The sequence below is a fragment of the Ovis aries genome, chromosome 2, assembly GCF_016772045.2.
Source record: "Ovis aries strain OAR_USU_Benz2616 breed Rambouillet chromosome 2, ARS-UI_Ramb_v3.0, whole genome shotgun sequence".
In the NCBI taxonomy this organism is placed as follows: Eukaryota; Metazoa; Chordata; class Mammalia; order Artiodactyla; family Bovidae; genus Ovis; species Ovis aries.
This window is the reverse complement of record NC_056055.1, coordinates 29,000,842-29,018,679: the sequence shown is the minus strand read 5'-3', so window position 1 is coordinate 29,018,679 and position 17,838 is coordinate 29,000,842. Positions and strand designations below refer to the sequence as shown.

General features: G+C 36.8%; 1 protein-coding gene across 2 annotated transcripts in view; it reads right to left on the bottom strand.

Moving 5' to 3' along the window:
* IARS1 (isoleucyl-tRNA synthetase 1) overlaps window positions 1-17,838 on the bottom strand; it is a 77,470-nt gene that overhangs the window by 45,008 nt on the left and 14,624 nt on the right. For both annotated transcript variants that reach the window (XM_012116190.3, XM_060409044.1), the window contains exons 7-10: window positions 12,457-12,604; window positions 3,860-3,947; window positions 3,542-3,602; window positions 170-265 (exon numbers count right to left, since the gene is read on the bottom strand). In XM_012116190.3, the coding sequence (XP_011971580.1) occupies window positions 170-265; window positions 3,542-3,602; window positions 3,860-3,947; window positions 12,457-12,604 (393 nt within the window). The remainder of the gene's footprint in view (window positions 1-169; window positions 266-3,541; window positions 3,603-3,859; window positions 3,948-12,456; window positions 12,605-17,838) is intronic.

The following is a 17,838-nucleotide window of genomic DNA, read 5'->3' as shown; positions in this document are numbered from 1 at the left end:
CAGGATGGAAAGGAATTTCAGACACAAGTTTTTTTTCTTTGGGGGAGGTATCTCCACAGTCTGGACAACAGTGAGAAACATCTTTCTGTGATACACATACACACACACAACTTAGTGGCCAATGACATTTACTTCTCATAAGTACACTTGCAAGATTTATACTACTCACAGCACCGAAGTAAGGAGCTTGGTGTACAATCCCAGTGCCTTCTTCCTCTTTCACATAGTTGTCAACAAGCACAGTAAAAGCACCACTCTCTTTATACTGGAAAAGAAAGGTTAATGGGCTTAAAGAATAAAATAAAACCATATCATAATATTAAATTTAATAATAGTTTTTGGTAAGACCCTGAAAAAATTTTAGCACTTAATTTTTAGAAATAGAATGGACAGAATAATTCAGATTGGGAAGAAATGTGCCAATTCAAATCATTTCCATGAATAACAGGTCACCATTTATAAATGAAATTGTTATCTAAAGACTTACAGATAAAAATTTCTTGCTTAGTCACAAAACTTTTCATCAGTTCTTCTAACCTCACCCCTGCCCCAGTAAGCAGTTTATCTTAAAATGTCTCAGAATATGTGCTCCCTCAACAATTCCCTTCCTGCTGTATTTCTAATCACTGAAAACACTTTGCGCTGTTCCTTTTCCTTTCAGGTCAGCTCAGGTTTTTCAGTAATAAAAGGCAAACTTTGAAAGAATCAGGATGGGAGCCAAGTTACAAGTTCTAGATTCAGGTACTCCAAGTACTGTAACACTGAGGAGAATTGCTTTCAGTTTGATTTTTTTGCTAACAACTAAAGTCAGGTTTACACATATAACACTACAGACCTACTTTTTCTACCTTCGTCTCTTAGTATTTCTTTTCACATACCCTTTGTTTCAGTCAAACTGACCCTGTGCTTTCTTATCCCTCTGCCTTTGTAAAATGTACTTTCAGAAATAATTTTCACATTTAATCCTATAATACAGTAAAAAAGGCATTGGCAGTCCCATGTTCAAAAAATATTCTGGTTGTATTTCAATTTCACAGATGAACAAACTCTGAACAAAGATGGAATTGTTTGTCCAGATTATACAACTAAGTAATGATGAAGCCAGGCCTTCAGCGATGAAGGCCTTTGGGTTCCAAACACAATTTTATATTCAACCACATCACAGCTCTTTAATTCTTTGGTATTCACTTAAAATTAAACTTGAAAAATAACTCTGAATTTTTAATTGCTATAACCCAAATCATCTGGAAACATTTTTGGTGTGGTGTGACAGGTGCTTTTCAATAGTTTAAACTTGGAGAAATAATATGTGTATCCTCAGAATCAGATGTAAGAGGGAATACAAAAGATCCTACTGTTTCTAACTGTAGACAAAGAAATGCTGCATTGCGTTCCTATTTCTTGAAGTCCAGTTTAAGGTATTACCCCTGCTGAGTTTTAGGGGGCAGGGTCTGAACTGGGTTAGCATTCACACAGAGAGCTATAGTGTTGCACTTCACAGACAGCATCTATTCTCATAGCTCCCACTTAAAACTTCAGAACATGGGTATTTTACGTATACATCAGATGATTTTTGTTTTAAGTCAAAGAATCTGCAGCATCGTTCTAAAACTTACCAAATGTTCTAGACATTTTATGAAGATAACTGAACGCATATGTGTTATTCTTAAAAAACTTAAATCAGTATGAACTGAATGCATATTCCAGAGAGACTCGTGACTTGACCCAAAGTTCCTATCTATTGTGTCCACGTACATTTTCTGAAAGGGCTGAACTTTCCTTAGGGTCTCAATAGGGTCTTCCCAATAGGGTCTATAATTCAGTGCAAGAGTTTTAAGACAAATAAAAACAAGTATTAAAAAATGTTTAGATACAGAAGAATGGAGTAATGATATTTTTCAGAGGGAGAAATCAAAGAAACATTTCAGAAAATGCTTTTCCCAAAGGGCATCTGAGTTTACTCTTGAAGAGTGTCAAGTTGATATGACAATAAAGAAAGGTGAAGCTTTTTTAAAAACAGAAGGAAAACTTAATAAAAACAAAGGCAGGGAGAGAGGAAAAGAACGGACAAGTTTGATGGAAGCAAAAGTGAAAGTGAAGTCGCTCAGTTGTGTCTGACTCTTTGTGACCCCATGGACTGTAGCCTACCAGGCTCCTCCCTCCATGGGATTCTCCAGGCAAGAGTACTGGAGTGGGTTGCCATTTCCTTCTCCAGGGGATCTTCCCGACCCAGGGATCGAACCCGGGTCTCCCGCGTTGCAGGCAGACGCTTTACCATCTGAGCCACCACGGAAGCTCGATGGAAGCAAAGGATATGTTTAAATCAACATTAGGAGATATGGTTGGGAGCTGGACTGCCTTGTGTCAAGTGGAGAACGCCTAGTGAAAGATCAGGTAAAGCATTCGGCAATCCATTAGCAACAACATGCAATGAGGAAGAATGCCTTTAGTTAGGAGATAAGAAATATACGAAAACACTCAAGTGCACAGAAGTATAGACACAGGTGTTGCTGTGGACAAAGCCCACCTGCATTAGTCAAACTCTTATTATCTCTACACTGAACCAGAACAGAGGTAAGTAAATATTTTATCCCAGGCTGTGATGTAAGGTTTTGCTGGCTAATGCCACGTCCAGCTGAATATAACTTCCAATGTGTAAAACCAGGTCTGAGGGTGTTGCTCATTATTTTGCTCCAAGACCTATAAATAAGAACCAATATAAGAGGTCTCCCCTGGTGGCTCATATCTGCCAATGCAGGAGACACGGTTTTGATCTCTGGTCCACGAAGATCCCACATGGCTCAGAGCAACTAAGCCACACTACTGAGGCTGTGTTCCAGAGACCAGGAGTGGCAACTACTGAGGCCTGCACACCTAGGGCCTGTGCTCCTCAACAAGAGAGGCCCGTGTGCTCCAACTAGAGAGTGGCCCCAGCTCACCGCAACTAGAGAAAGGCCTGTGCAGCAACGAAGACCCAGGAAAACCACAAATAAACAGATTAAGGAATCAACGGGAAATTCCTATTGTTTTCATTCTTTTGTTGTTGCTGGAGTTTACAACTACAGCCGTGGATTCTGTTGACAGAAAATGAAAAACCACATAAAATAGTTCTGTGATTCTGATGAGAATTAAGTTACTAAATGTCTGAGCTTAAAGAACTTACCTCATAAATTCCTTGAAATGAACTGTTACTTAGACACACAGTTTTATTCTGAGTACTATTTTAAATTTGTAAAAACAAATCCCAAACAACACCTGACCTCAATGACTTTCCTGGGTGATAATAAGCAATAAAAAATATATACATACAAACATAACTGATTTCATACATAATTTGAGAAAACTATTTAAAATTTTATATAGTATTTTAATTATTAAACCAAGAAGGCAATATGGACAGAATTTAATTTTTTAAATATCTAAACAAAATTTTTTTGGATTCAGGCACACTTAAATCAACAATAAGACAACATGAATGTCACTCCAGTTATCAAACACATAGGTTGTGGAGAGTGCCTGGGGTAGAGGTCTCTAAGCTTACCTTTACAAAATAGTCAAACAGGGGCCTGTATTTCTTGCCTTTGAGAGAGGCACCAGGAAATCTAGAAAAAAAGAGAAGCAAACTTACAATTAAAATCATCAAAGAAATGAGGCTGGCTGCAGCCACATCAAATTATCATTTCTTTCTGATTTCCTTGTTCCTAAGTCATTAGTGCTAGAACATGTGACTTGAATATATTTGATTAAACTTGAATAATATATATAGCTCTTGGGCAATAAAGTATCTCACTTTTTAAAGCTAAAGACACACACAGCACACAGATGCACACATGTATACATCAAAGATTCGTATATTCACCTTTCAAGGATCTCATAGTCACTTTCCGATTTATAGAGGGCTGATAATCTGGCTTCCATTAAAATATACAATTTTCCTCTGACAGCATCTATGAGAGCAAGGGAAAATGTGGACTTCAATGACATGCATTGATATTTTCTGAATAAAAAACAGAACACATGGTTCACCAACCAGAAAAGTTGTATACAGGCAGATAAATGACATGACTGAAATCTCAGGCAAAGGGCCTTCAAGGGTGTCACGTTCACTACACCATGGCCATGACCCAGAGGTGACACCAGGACACTTATACAGACAGAAATGCACTTGCCTACAGAAGTAGAAGTAGACACCACAGGAAGGTTCTATGGTGGAAACAGCTCCTTCCTACAGATAGCATTAGAAACCAACTGTTGATTCTTAGATTCTCCTAAGGCATAGCTAAATAAATGTAAAAGTATCTGTTTTCTGACTACCAATCCTTTTCCATTCCTTTCTCAATATTATTCCCTGATAGTACAAGCTACTGTGAATCAAAGATAAAATTTGTAAGATAAAATTTCTTTCTGGCTATGAGCTTTTCTTTCTTTCCTTAGCTTCCCCCTACTCTCCATAAACTGCTGAAACCTGAAGATACCAATCTCTATGGGAAGGGCCTCATTAGACTATGATTAACATGGTAACAGAATATTCGAAAGGTACAAAGTTTTCAAGTTCTGGTACCAATTCTGTATTATGATATATTTATTGTTCAGTTGCTAAGTCATGTTCAACACTTTGCAACACCATGCTACAGTACACCAGGCTCCCCTGTTCTCCACTATCTTAGAGTTGGCTCAAATTCATGTCCACTGACAAATTTCCAAATTTGCTGGCATATTGAGTGCAGCACTTTAACAGCATCACCTTTTAGGATTTGAAATAGCTCAGCTGGAATTCATCACCTCCACTAGATTCTCCTAAGAATGTTCAAACTATCATACAGTCGCACTCGTTTCATATGCTAGTAAGCTACTAGCTTTGTTTGTCATGATGTGTCCTGAGGCCCATTTGACTTCACACTCCAGTATGTCTGGCTCTAGGTGAGACTATCTTGAGAGCCAGACATCTATAGTAGTAGTATCTGCATATCTGAGGTTGTTGATATTACTTTCAGCAATCTTGATTCCAGCCTGTAATTCATCCAGCCTTGCATCTTGCATGATGTACTCTGTGTGCTTATAAGTTAAATAAGCAGGGTGACAATTTACTGCCTTGTTCATACTCCTTCCCCAATTTTGAACCAGTCAGTTATTTTATGTTCAGTTCCAACTGTTGCTTCTCCACCCACATACAGGTTTCTCAGGAGAGAGGTATGGTCTGGTACTCCCATGTCTTTAAGAATTCTCCAAAGTTTGTTGTAATCCACATAGTCAAAGGTTTTAGTGCAGTCAAGGAAGCAGATGTTTTTCTGGAATTCCCTTGCTTTTTCTATGATCCAGTGAATGTTGGCAATTCAATCTCTGGTTCCTCTGCTTTTTCTAAACTCAGGTTTTACATCTGGACGCTCTCAGTTCATATATTTCTGAAGCTTAGCTTGAAGGATTTTAAGCATAACCTTACTAGCATATGAAATGAGTGCAACTGTATGGTAGTGTGAACATTCTTTGGCATTGCCTTTCCTTGGGATTGAAATGAAAACTGACTTTTTCCAGTTCTGTGGCCGTTGCTGAGTTTTCCAAATTTGTTGACATTCTGTGTAGCACTTTAACACCATCATCTTTTAAAATTTTAAATAGCTCAGCTGGAATTCTATCATGTCAACTAACTTTGTAGTAATGCTTCCTTTTAAGGCCCACGTGACTTCACACTCCAGGATGAATGGCTCTAGGTGAGTGACCACACCATCGTGGTTATCTGGGTCATTAAGATCTTTTTTGTATAGTTCTTCTATGTATTCCTGCCACCTCATCTTAGTCTCTTCTGCTTCCATTATGTCCTACGTTCCCTTGATTTTTCCAGTTTTCTTGAAGAGATCTCTAGTCTTTCCCATTCCATTGTTTTCCTCTATTTCTCTGCACTGTTTATTTAAGAAGGCCTTTTTATCTTTCTGTACTATTCTCTCAAATTCTGCATTCAGTTGGCTACATCTTTGTTTCCCTTTCTCCCCTGTCTTTCACTTCTCTACTTTCCTTAGCCATTTGTAAAGGCTCCTCAGACAACCATTTTGCCTTCTTGCATTTCTTTTTCTCTGGATGGTTTTGGTCAGTGCCTCCTGTACCGTGTTACAAACCTCCATCCATTAGTTCTTCAGGCATTGTGTCTACCAGATCTAACAGATCTAATCTCTTGAATCTAGTCATCACCTCCAGTGTATAATCATATGAGATTTGATTTAGATCATCCAGCAGTTGCTTATTGGTTTTCCCTACAATGTAAGGCTGAATTTTGCAATAAGGAGTTCTTAATCTGAGCCACAGGCAGCTCTAGGTCTTGTTTTTGTTAACTGTAGAGAGCTTCTCTATCTTCAGTTGGAAAGAATAAAATCAATCTGATTTTGGTGTAGACCATTTGCGATGTCCATGTGCAAAGTTGTCTCTTGGGTTGTTGGAATGGGGTGTTTGCTGTGACCAGCATGCTCTCCTGACAAAACTGCTAGCCTTTCCCCAGATTTGTTTTGTACGCCAAGAGCAAACTTGCCTGATACTCCAAGTATCTCCTGACTTTCTGCTTTTGTATTCCAATACCCAATAACGGAAAGGACACCTTTATTTTTTTTTCGGTGTTAGTTCTATAAGATGTTGTAGGTCTTCATACAACCAGTCAACTTCAACTTCTTTGGCATCAGTTGTTGGGGCACAGATTTGGATTACTGTGATATTGAATGGCTTGTCTTGGAAAGGAAATGAGATCATTCTGTCATTTTTGACAGTGCATCCAAGTACTGCATTTTGGATTCTTTTGTTGACTATGAGAGCTACTCCGTTTCTTTTAAGGGATTCTTGCCCACAGCAGTAGATATAATGGTCATCTGAATTACAGTCTCCCATTCCTGTTCATTTCAGTTTACTGATAATAAGAAATACAAACATAAGAACTGTCTTAGTCTCTGTTCTGGCATGGATGCCTGCTCAGTCACTTCAGCTGTGTTAGACTCTTCACGACCCTGAAGACAGTAGCCCACCAGGCCCTTCTGTTCATGAGCTTCTCCAGGCAAGAATACTGGAATGGGTTGCCATTTTCTCCTTGAGGGGATCTTCTGAACCCACAGATCAAACTCATGTCTGCCAGGATCTCTTCCATTGCAGGTGGATTCTTCACCTACCGAGCCACCTATTCTGGGAGAGCTCTTAAATCTCTTGGAATTTCTTAAGTGATGGGAGCCATAAATGTGTCTTTTGTTGATAAAAAAAAACATGCTATGAGGGTAGTATACCCTAGTTCTGGAGACAGAAACTTGAGACCCTTCCAGATCTCTCTATGCACTTCACTTGGCCATTTGAGTGTATCCTTTACAATCCCCTTTTATACTTAACTGGTAATCTCAAGAGTACAATGTTCTCTGAGTTCTGTGACTTACTCTTTGGACCCAAGGAGGAGGTCATGGGTTGGTTAGAAATCCAGGTGACAACCAGAACTCATGACTGACATCTGAAGTGTGGGTGCAGTAGCAGAGGGTTGTCTTGTAGGACTAAGCTCATAAACTGTGATATCTGACTCTTCTCCGGACAGCTAGTGCTTAAATTGATTTAACTGTTTGGCAGTGTTGAGAAAACACATATTGGAGATTCCTAATAGCAATGATATGCCACTTCGTTGAATCTCAGGTTCCTGGGCTGCTGAGTAAAGGTATAATAATCTGAAAATTATAAGAAATTTTTATTTTTCATCTCTCTGTATACTGTTAATTTTTTTGTGTTAATTTCAACTTGTTAATTTTTTAATCAGAAAAACGCTCAAGGTTGTTTTTCCAATTATGTCTAATAGTTTTTCAAAAACGTTATTTTTATTCCAAAAACAAATGTAATTTTTTTTTCTTTTTTAACCATTCTGTCAAAAAGAATAAAAAGCTAGGAATAAATCTACGTAAGAATGTAAAACACCTTTACTCCAAAGATTATTTAACTGATGAAAGAAATCAAAGGTAACACAAACAGATGGAAAAATATACATTCTGGGACTGGAAGGATGAGTGTGATCAAAATGATTATACTACCCAAAGTAATCTACAGATTCAATGCAATCCCTATCAAATTACTAACAGTATTTTATCAGATCAAAAAAATTTAAGATTTGTATGTAAATGGAAAAGATCTCAAATAACCAAGCAATCTCAAAAAACGGAGCTGGAGGAATCAGGCTCACTGACTTCAAACTCTACTATAAAGCTACAGCAATCAAAACAGTATGGTACTGTTATCCTCTATTTATTTTAGAGTAGGGAAATGATGTTAGACAAAAAGCAAATTTGAGAGATTTTCTCATTCGAGTTGAAAATGAGTTCAACAAGCAGCAGTTTAAATATCAGCAGAGACAACTTACAACCTCAACAACAAATTTGGCCCAGGAACTGCTAATGAATGTACAGTGCAGTGGTTGTTCAAGAAGTTTTGCAAAGGAGACAAGAGCTTTGAAGATTAGGAGCATAGTGGCCAATCATTGGAAGTTGACAATGACCAACTGAGAGCAATCATCGAAGCTGACCCTCTTACAACTACATGAGAAGCTGTCCAAGAATTCAAAGTTGTCCATTCTATGGTTATTTAGCATTTGAAACAAATCAGAAAAGAGAAAAAGCTCAATCAGTGGGTGCCTCATGAGCTGATGGCAAATAAAATAAAATGTCATTCTGAAGGTCCCTCTGCCCAAGAAAGAGTCAAATTATTTCCAGTTTTAGAAACATACTGGAAGCTAACTGGCTTTGTTGTGCTGTTTGAAACTCATTATCAGATTCTCCTTTCAAAATATATCTTGGTATATAACAACATACCTATGTACGTACCACTAGACAATTATTTCTTAGAGGCTTTCTCAGTTTCTAAGAAATTTTATTAATGGGCAAATTTCTCTGGGGTTATTAGCACATACAAGTGATTATGATATACCTAAGTACAGATTCCCAAACAATAAATTGTAAGACATGTGACCAGAGAGTTCATGCTACCTCCCAGTCCCAACAACTTTACTGATTCTAGTAAATATTTATTTCTTATATAACATGTAGTATGTTAATTAAGTTATAATTTTAAATTAGCCCTGATTACTAATATGGACTTCCCTGGTGGCTCAGACGGTAAAGCATCTGTCTACAATGCAGGAGACCTGGGTTCCATCCCTGGGTAGGAAAGATCTGCTGGAGAAGGAAATGGCAATCCACTCCAGTAGTATTGCCTGGAAATCCCATGGTCAGAGGAGCCTGGTAGGCTACAGTCCATGGGGTTGCAAAGAATCGGACAAGACTAAGCTACTTCACTTTCCTTTCACTTTGATTACTAACAGTGATGTCTGTTTAAAAATCAAAGTATATTTTTTAAACTGTAACATATTTAGGCATGACAAGTAAAAAAAAATTTAGACGTTATCTAACATTGTATTTAACTCAGTTTTCTTAATGAATTAACTGTGTGCTGTTTCTAGTGTGACCCATCTACTGTCTATTTATTTATTGAATACTTATCTTGTTCCAGATAATGGGGTATAAGGGCATAGCCATAAATAATACCCATCCATTTGCTAATAACAACATCCTTGGGAATTCCAGGGCAGTACAGTGATTAGGACATGGTGCTTCCACTGCTAGGGCCCAGGTTTGATCCTTGGGTCTGGGATCATGTAAGCCATGTGGCAGGGCCAAAAAACAAACAAACAAAAAACCTCAACTGTATCCTGATAATCTCTCTCTGTAGCTAAATGAAGTTACTCTAATAAATGCCTTTTAGAGGGAATATACCTCAATATAACACAGGCCATATATGAGAAGTCCACAGCTAACATCATATTTATGGGGAAAAAGCTAGTGTTTCCTCTAATATCAACAAGATAAAGACACCCACTCTCAACATTTTTATTTTAGTACTGAAGTCCTAGCCAGAAGAGTTAAGTAGGAAAAACAAATAAAAGAAATCCACATTGGAAACAAAGAGGTAAAGCTCACTATTTTCAGATGACATGATAGTACATATATAAAACCCAAGATTCTGTCAAAAACTTAGAACTAAAAAATAAATGCAGTAAAGTTGTAGGATACAAAATCAACATACTGAAATTCACTGCATTTCTACACACCAATAATGAACTATCATAAAGAGAGAAAATAACTGCATTTACAATTGTATCACAAAGAATAAAATACCTAGGAATAAGCTAAAGAATAAATGACAGACCAAGACACTGAAAAGTTTTAAAGTTTAAGACACTGATGAAAGAAATTGAAGACACAAATAAATGGAAAAGAACTCCGTGTTCAGGGACTCAAAGAATTAACAGTGTTAAAATGTCCATACTACTCAAATAGTTCTAGATTCAGTGCAATTCCTGTCAATACTTCAATGGCGTTTTTCACAGAAATAGAGCCAACATTCTTAAAACCTGTATCGACCCACAAAAGATCCTGAAAAGTCCATTCACTCTTAAGAAGAACAAAGCTGAAGGCAGAACACTTATTTATTTCAAACTATATGACAAAACTCCAGTAATCACAACAGTATGGGACAAAACAGAGAGTCCAGAAATAAACTCACACATATATATACACAATTTATTTACAACAAAGGAGCCAAGAATACACAATAGGGAAAGGAGAGTCTCTTCAATAAATAGTATTGGGAGAACTAGGTCACTCTCTCATACCATATACAGAAATTAACACGAATTAAAGACTTGGCCATAAGACCTGAAACCCTAAAATTCCTAGATGAAAACATAGCTGACTGGACTCCCCTGGTGGTCCAATGGTAAAGACTCTGCACTTTCACTGCAGGGGCATGGGTCTGATCACTGTTCCTAGTTGGGGAAGTTTCACATGCTGCTCAATGTGGGGGAAAAAAACCAAATCCCCACAAAACATACTTGATAAACTCCCTGACGTTGGTCTTGACAATGTTTTTGTTTGTATTTGACCTGACAACAAAAGAAATCAAAAGCAAAAAAAAAAAAAAAAAAAAGTGGGACTACATCACACTATAGCTTCTGCATAGCAAAAGTAATCAACAAAATGAAAAGGCAACCATGCAAGAAAATATCTGTATATCAAATATCTGGTAAGGGGCTAACATCAAAAATATATAAAGAACTCACACAATGCAACAGCAAATGAATAAATAAATGGGTAGAAGATCTGAATAGATATTTTTCCAAAGAAGACATACAGATATCCAACAGGTACATGAAAAGATGCTCAATATCACTAGTCATCGTGGATACGCAAATCAAAACCCTAATAAGTATCACCTCATACTTGATGGAATGCTGTATTCACAAGAGACAAGTGTCGGCAAGGATATGGAGAAGACAGAACCTTTGTACACTGCTGATGGGAATGTAAATTGATGTAGCCACTATGGAAAATAGTATGGCAGTTACTCAAAAAGTTAAAAATACATGTGATCCAGTCATTTTATTTTTGGGTATTTATACAAAGAAAATGAAAACACTAACTTGCAAAGATATCTGCAACCCATGTTCAGTCATGTTCACTGTAGCATTATTTACAATAACCAAGTTTTAGAAACAACCTGTGTCCATCAGTGGATGGATGGATGAAGAAAATCTGGTATGTATATATACAATGAAAAGCTATTTGGCTATAAGAAAGAATTAAATTTTGCTGTTTAAAACATCATGGATAGATCTTAAGGCCATGAGGCTAAGTGAAAGAAGTCAAAAGAAGACACTTATCATCTCACTTTTATGTAGAATAAAAACAAAATCAAAACAACAAAAATAAACCTCATGGATACAGATAACAGACTGGTGGTTACCAGAGGCAGGATATGAGGAAGAGGGGGTGATAAAACGAGTAAAGGCAGTCAAAAGGTATAAACCTCCAATTATAAAATAAGGCATGGGGATAAAATTTATAGCATGGCAACCATAGTTAATAATACTATATTGCATACTTGAAAGTTACTGAGAGAGCTGATTTTAAAAGGTCTCACCGCAAGAAAACAAGTCTGTAAGTATGTATGGTGACAGACGTTAACTAGACTTACTATGATGTTTGCTACCCAATGTATACAAACATCTAATTACTTTGCTGTAAACTTGAAACTAATATGTGCTAAGTTGTTTCAGCTGTGTCCGAGTTTTTGCAACCCTATGACAGTAGCCTGCCAGGCTCCTCTGTCCATAGCATTCTCCACGCAAGAATACTGGAGTGGGTTGTCATTTCCTCCTCCAGGGAATCTTCCTGACCTAAGGATCAAACCCAAGTCTCTTGCCTCTCCTGCACTGGTAGGCAAGTTCTTTACCTGGCAGGGGTGTTCCTTACCACTAGTGCAACCTGGGAAGCCTGAAAACTAACATAATGTGTATCAACTATACTTCAATTTTTTAAAAATAAAAAAGGAGGGAAATGTCAGCTTTCACTCATTAAAATTATTTTATTCATATCAATCATAAAGAACAAGGTTCACACTTACCTTTAATCTTCACATATTTCAAGTCGGGATTAACACACAGGGCAAGGTTACTAGGAAGAGTCCAGGGAGTAGTTGTCCAGGCAACCAAAGAAATATTTTCATCTTCCTCCAAAGGGAAAGTTACAAATATTGAAGGATCTTGAACATCCTGAAATCAAATGAGATAAAATATTCTTTTATAAAATTCATAATAGTAGACTTGCAAGAAAAAGGAACTGATCCTAAAGAATACAATAATTTGATTTCCAGAAAAAAATCTGCCATATTTGTAAGAAGAAAATACAAAGCAAGAAATTCCAAATACATTTTTATATAAAGAAATGCTTTAATAACTACCTTAGTAGACACAACTAAAATATTTAAAGTTTATCAAGAGGGATACATAATGGAGATTTCACTATTACAATGATCTATTTTATAAAGTCCATAAAGAGTTAGGTCAATAAAACAACTATTTTGGAAAAGTTATTATTTATTCAAAAATATATTAATAAAAATTTCACTGAAGGGTATATGAGAATTGTGTTTTCAACTTTTCAGGAAATCTGAAATTATGTCAAAAATAATCTTTAGTACACAATTAGAGCATGACCAAAGCAAAAAAAAAAGAAAATACTAAATGTTGGCAAGGATACAGTGTAATCTTACAGTCTACTGGAGGTATAAATCAGTATAACCCCTTTGGAAAAGTCTTTAAGAGTGGGAGACAATGAACCATGGTCCTTGAGTCAAATCTGGCCATTACCAGTTTTTGTATAGCCCAAGAGCTAAGGATGGTTTTGACAGGATGACAGACCATGTGGCTTACAAAGTCTAAAATAATTACTATCGGCCCTTTACATAGTTTGCCAACTCTAGTACTAGAGCTAAATGTAAGTATATCTTATGACACAATAATTCCACTCCTGGGAATGTAAGCAACAGAAATGTCTATACATACTCCCCAAAACTCAAGTTCTAGAATATTCATTAACAGCCAATAACTAGATATTACCCAAATGGCAATCAACATTAGAAGGGATAGGGACTTCTCTGGTGGTCCAGTGGCTAAGACTCTGTCATGCAAAGCCAGGGAAGAACGTTCAATCCCTGGTCAGAAACTAAGATCCGACATGTCATGGAACAGCTAAGCCCACTTGGCAACTACTGCAGCCCATGTGCCACAACTAGGTAGTCTGTGAGCCTCAAAAAAAGATCTCACGTGCCATAACTAAGACCTGACACAGCCAAATAAATGAATAAATTTAACCATTAGAGCAGATAAGTTAAATACTTGGCAGTAACTAAAATGATCTACAATTACACACAACATGATGACTTCAGAAACACAATCTTGAGCAAGAGAAGTCAGACAAAAAAGAACAAACTGTACTACTGTATTTATATTTCGTAGAGAATCAGTGACAATGAGGCTGGAATGAGGACAGCAGTAACTATAAAGGAGTAGGGTGATACACACTAAACTGAAAGGCCCATGAGAAGGGAGAGCTCTTGATGGATTAATTGATAAGGCTGCTTTTGTTCTTTATCAGGGTGCTGGCTTCAAATATACATTCATTCTGTACAAGTAGATGAAATAGAGCAAGGAAATGGAAGAGCAAAAAAAAATGCTGTCTTATTAAGTCAGGAAATAGGTACACAGGTGCAAAAATATTAATTATATATATTATATATATAGTAATGAACATAAAAAACTTAAAAAATAAAGCCACTGAAGGGAAACCTAAAATAAAACATTAATAGTGATTTTCTTTGGGTACTGGGATTATAATTTTCTCCTTCTTCTTAATATCTTCTATGGTTTCTAAATTTTCCACAATGAGCATGAGCTTCATAAATAATCACATCAACTAGACTTCTAGAAACTAACAATTAAGACAATATAAAAAACAAGTATTTTTATATACCATCATTTAGTTTGCGTGTGTATGCTCAATTATCTTTTGGAAAAGTTTGGAAGGATTTTCTTCGTTAACTCAATTTACTTCCCTACAGCTTGCTCTTTCCCAATAAGAAAATGTTTCTATTTACTTACAGATGAGTATAAACTTTGAAAACTCTAGGACCAAACTACTATAGGAAACGAACATGTAAAAATTTGGTTACCAAAGAAAACTCCAGCACAGTACACAAGGATTTGTATTACAAAATGTTTGAAACAACACTGTTACCATTTGAAGAAAAACACCCCTAGCTCTCTGAACAATTCAAATATCTATCAAAAGAATGAATAGATAGATTGTAACCTATTTGTTATAAGAAAGGATTCAGGAGATGTAAGAGATGGGAGTTTGATCCCTGAGTCCGATTTCTGGGTTCATAAGATTCCCTGGAGGAGGAAATGGCAAACACTCCAGTATTCTCGCCTGAAAAATTCCAGACGGAGGAGCCTGCAGGGCTACATTCCATGGGGTCACAGAGTTGGAAATGAATGAACACACACACATGCAGCAGGGGTCCCCAACCTCTGGGATCTAATCCCTGATGGTCTGAGGTGGAGGTGATGTAATCAGTTCAGTTCAGTTCAGTCGCTCAGTCAGATCCAACTCTCTGCAACCCCATGGACTGAAGCATACCAGGCTTCCCTGTCCATCACCAACTCCCGGAGCCTACTCAAACTCATGTCTATCGCATCGGTGATGCCATCCAACCATATCATCCTCTGTCATCCCTTTCTCCTCCTGCCTTCAGTCTTTCCCAGCACCAGGGTCTTTTCAAATGAGTCAGTTCTTCGCACCAGATGGCCAAAGTATTGTAACTTGAGCTTCAGCATCAGTCCTTCCAATGAATATTCAGGACTGATTTCCTTTAGGATGGACTGGATTGATCTCCTTGCAGCCCAAGAGACTCTCAAGAATCTTCAACATCACGGTTTAAAAGCATCAATTCTTCAGTGCTCAGCTTTCTTTATAGTCCAACTGTCACATCCATACATGACCACTGGAAAAACCATAGCCTTGACTCGATGGACCTTTATTGGTAAAGTAACGTCTCTGCATTTTAATATGCTGTCTAGGTTGGTCATAGCTTTTCTTCCAAGGAGCAAGCATCTTTTAATTTCATGGCTGCAGTCACCATCTGCAGTGATTTTGGAACCCCCAAAACATAAAGTTAGCCACTGTTTCCATTGTTTCTCCAATTATTTGCCATAAAGTGATGGGACCGGATGCCATGATCTTAGTTTTTTGAATGCTGAGTTTTAAGCCAACTTTTTCACTCTTCTCTTTCCCTTTCATCAAAAGGCTCTTTAGATCTTCTTCACTTTCTGCCCTAAGGGTGGTGTCATCTGCATATCTGAGGTTATTGATATTTCCCCTGGCAATCTTGATTCCAGTTTGTTGGTCATCCAGCCTGGCATTTTGCATGATGTACTCTGCATATAAGTTAAATAAGCTAAAAACTAAAGGTGATGTAATAATAACAGAAATAATGTGTACAATAAATGTAATGTGCTTGAATCATCCCCAAACCATCCCCTTACTTGGTCTGTGGAAAAACCATCTTCCAAAAAACCAGTCCCTGGCTCCCAAAAGGCTGGGGATCACTGCTATGTTGTTGCTCATTCGATAACCTGTTTCTGACTCTGTGACCCCATGGACTACAGCACGTCAGGCCTCCATGCCCACTCTATCTATTACAGTTTGCCCAAGTTCACGGCCATTGAGTCAGTGATACTATCCAACCATCTCATCCACTGCTAAACAACAGTTAAAATTAAACTTAAAGCTATATGTATAAATGAGAAGAAATTTTAAAACATAATGTTTATTTTAAAATGCAAGGTTCAGAAGAAGAATGGATGATACTCAGAAACATATATAAAAACAGTATATACTTTTAATGAATTCTTATGTATACAGTAAAAGTATAAAAATAAGCATAATTAAGAAATACCAAATTCAGCATAGTGGTTACCTATCAGGATGTAAAGAAAGAAATGGAAAAGAGAAAGGTGGTGTAAATAAATAAACTGTGGTATATTTACCTACATGGTAATTAGAACAAAAGATCCATAACTCTATAAAACATGGATGACTATCACAAGCAATACTGAGTAAGAAAAGCCAGAAAGAAAAGAAGACATAGTATTATCTTCCCATTTCTTCAAAGTACAGAACCAGACAAAACTAATCAACTGTTATCTGTGATATTTGATGTATTTGGAAAAAAAGATGCATTTAGTGAAACCAATTTTATTAATCCTTTTGGCCATGGCACAGGGTTTGCAGGATCTTCGTTGCAAAAACAGGGACAACACCTGTGCCCTCGGCAGTGAAAGCTCAGAGTCCTAACCACTGGATCACCAGGGAATTCCCCAATGCAACCCATTACTCGGTATGCTTAAGATCTGTGCATGTCCAAATTAAAAAAAAAAATACTAACCTCTATTATATATGGTCAAAGAAAAAACAAACACAGAAACAAAGTACTTATATCTATAAAATGCAGAGGACAGAGAAAATGTTAAATCAGATTATGAAGCTGTAATCATTAAAATTCAGATCATGGGAAACTCTACAAAGCAAAACCTGTTACCCAAACAATGATTTCCAAAGGTGGGGGGTGGGCGGGGGTGAGGGAAGCAAAAGAAGAACACACACACACAAAAAATGGAGACCTACACGTTAAAAAAGATCTAAGAGACAACTATTACTGAGTATGAACTTTCCTTAGGTCTGGATTAAAAAACAAACAACTAGAAATAACCTTAGGGGAAAAAGATGCTATTTATGAGATAAACAGAAATGTGAACACTGATGATATCCAGCAGTTAAACAATTACAGAATATTTAACATTAAGAATATTAAAAATGATTCATGATGACTTTTTAAGGTGTGACAATAGTACTATGGTAATGTTAAAGAAAGATTAATTTATTAAAGGTACATAATGGATTACTTATCAATAAAATGACATGTCTATTATTTGCTTTTGAAAAAGCATCTGGGAGAAATAAGTGAAGTGTGTAGATGGGGCAGGACTGGCTATAGAGACTGTTGGGGATACATGAAAGGCACAGGCGAGTTAGCTAATTACTGTCTACTTTTGTGCATGCTTGAAATTCTTCACTTTAAAGTGTTTTTAAGAAGGAAGAAAACACAGCAATATAATCAGATCTGACAAAGTTTAAGCCTTTGGTACTCAACAGTTATTATATTAATCACCACATTTTTATGTGCTTAATATACTTTATTAAAAAACTACAATAACAGGAGTCCCTATGAACAATCCAATGAGATGTTGAAAGCATTCTCTAAGATGGAAAATACATCTGAAGTGCAAGTTTTAATAATTTCCAAACCTAAGCCATGAAATAAGAATTCTAAACAGATCTAAGTCCTCTAAAAACAGAGGGTTAAATAATATCAGAAATAAAACCA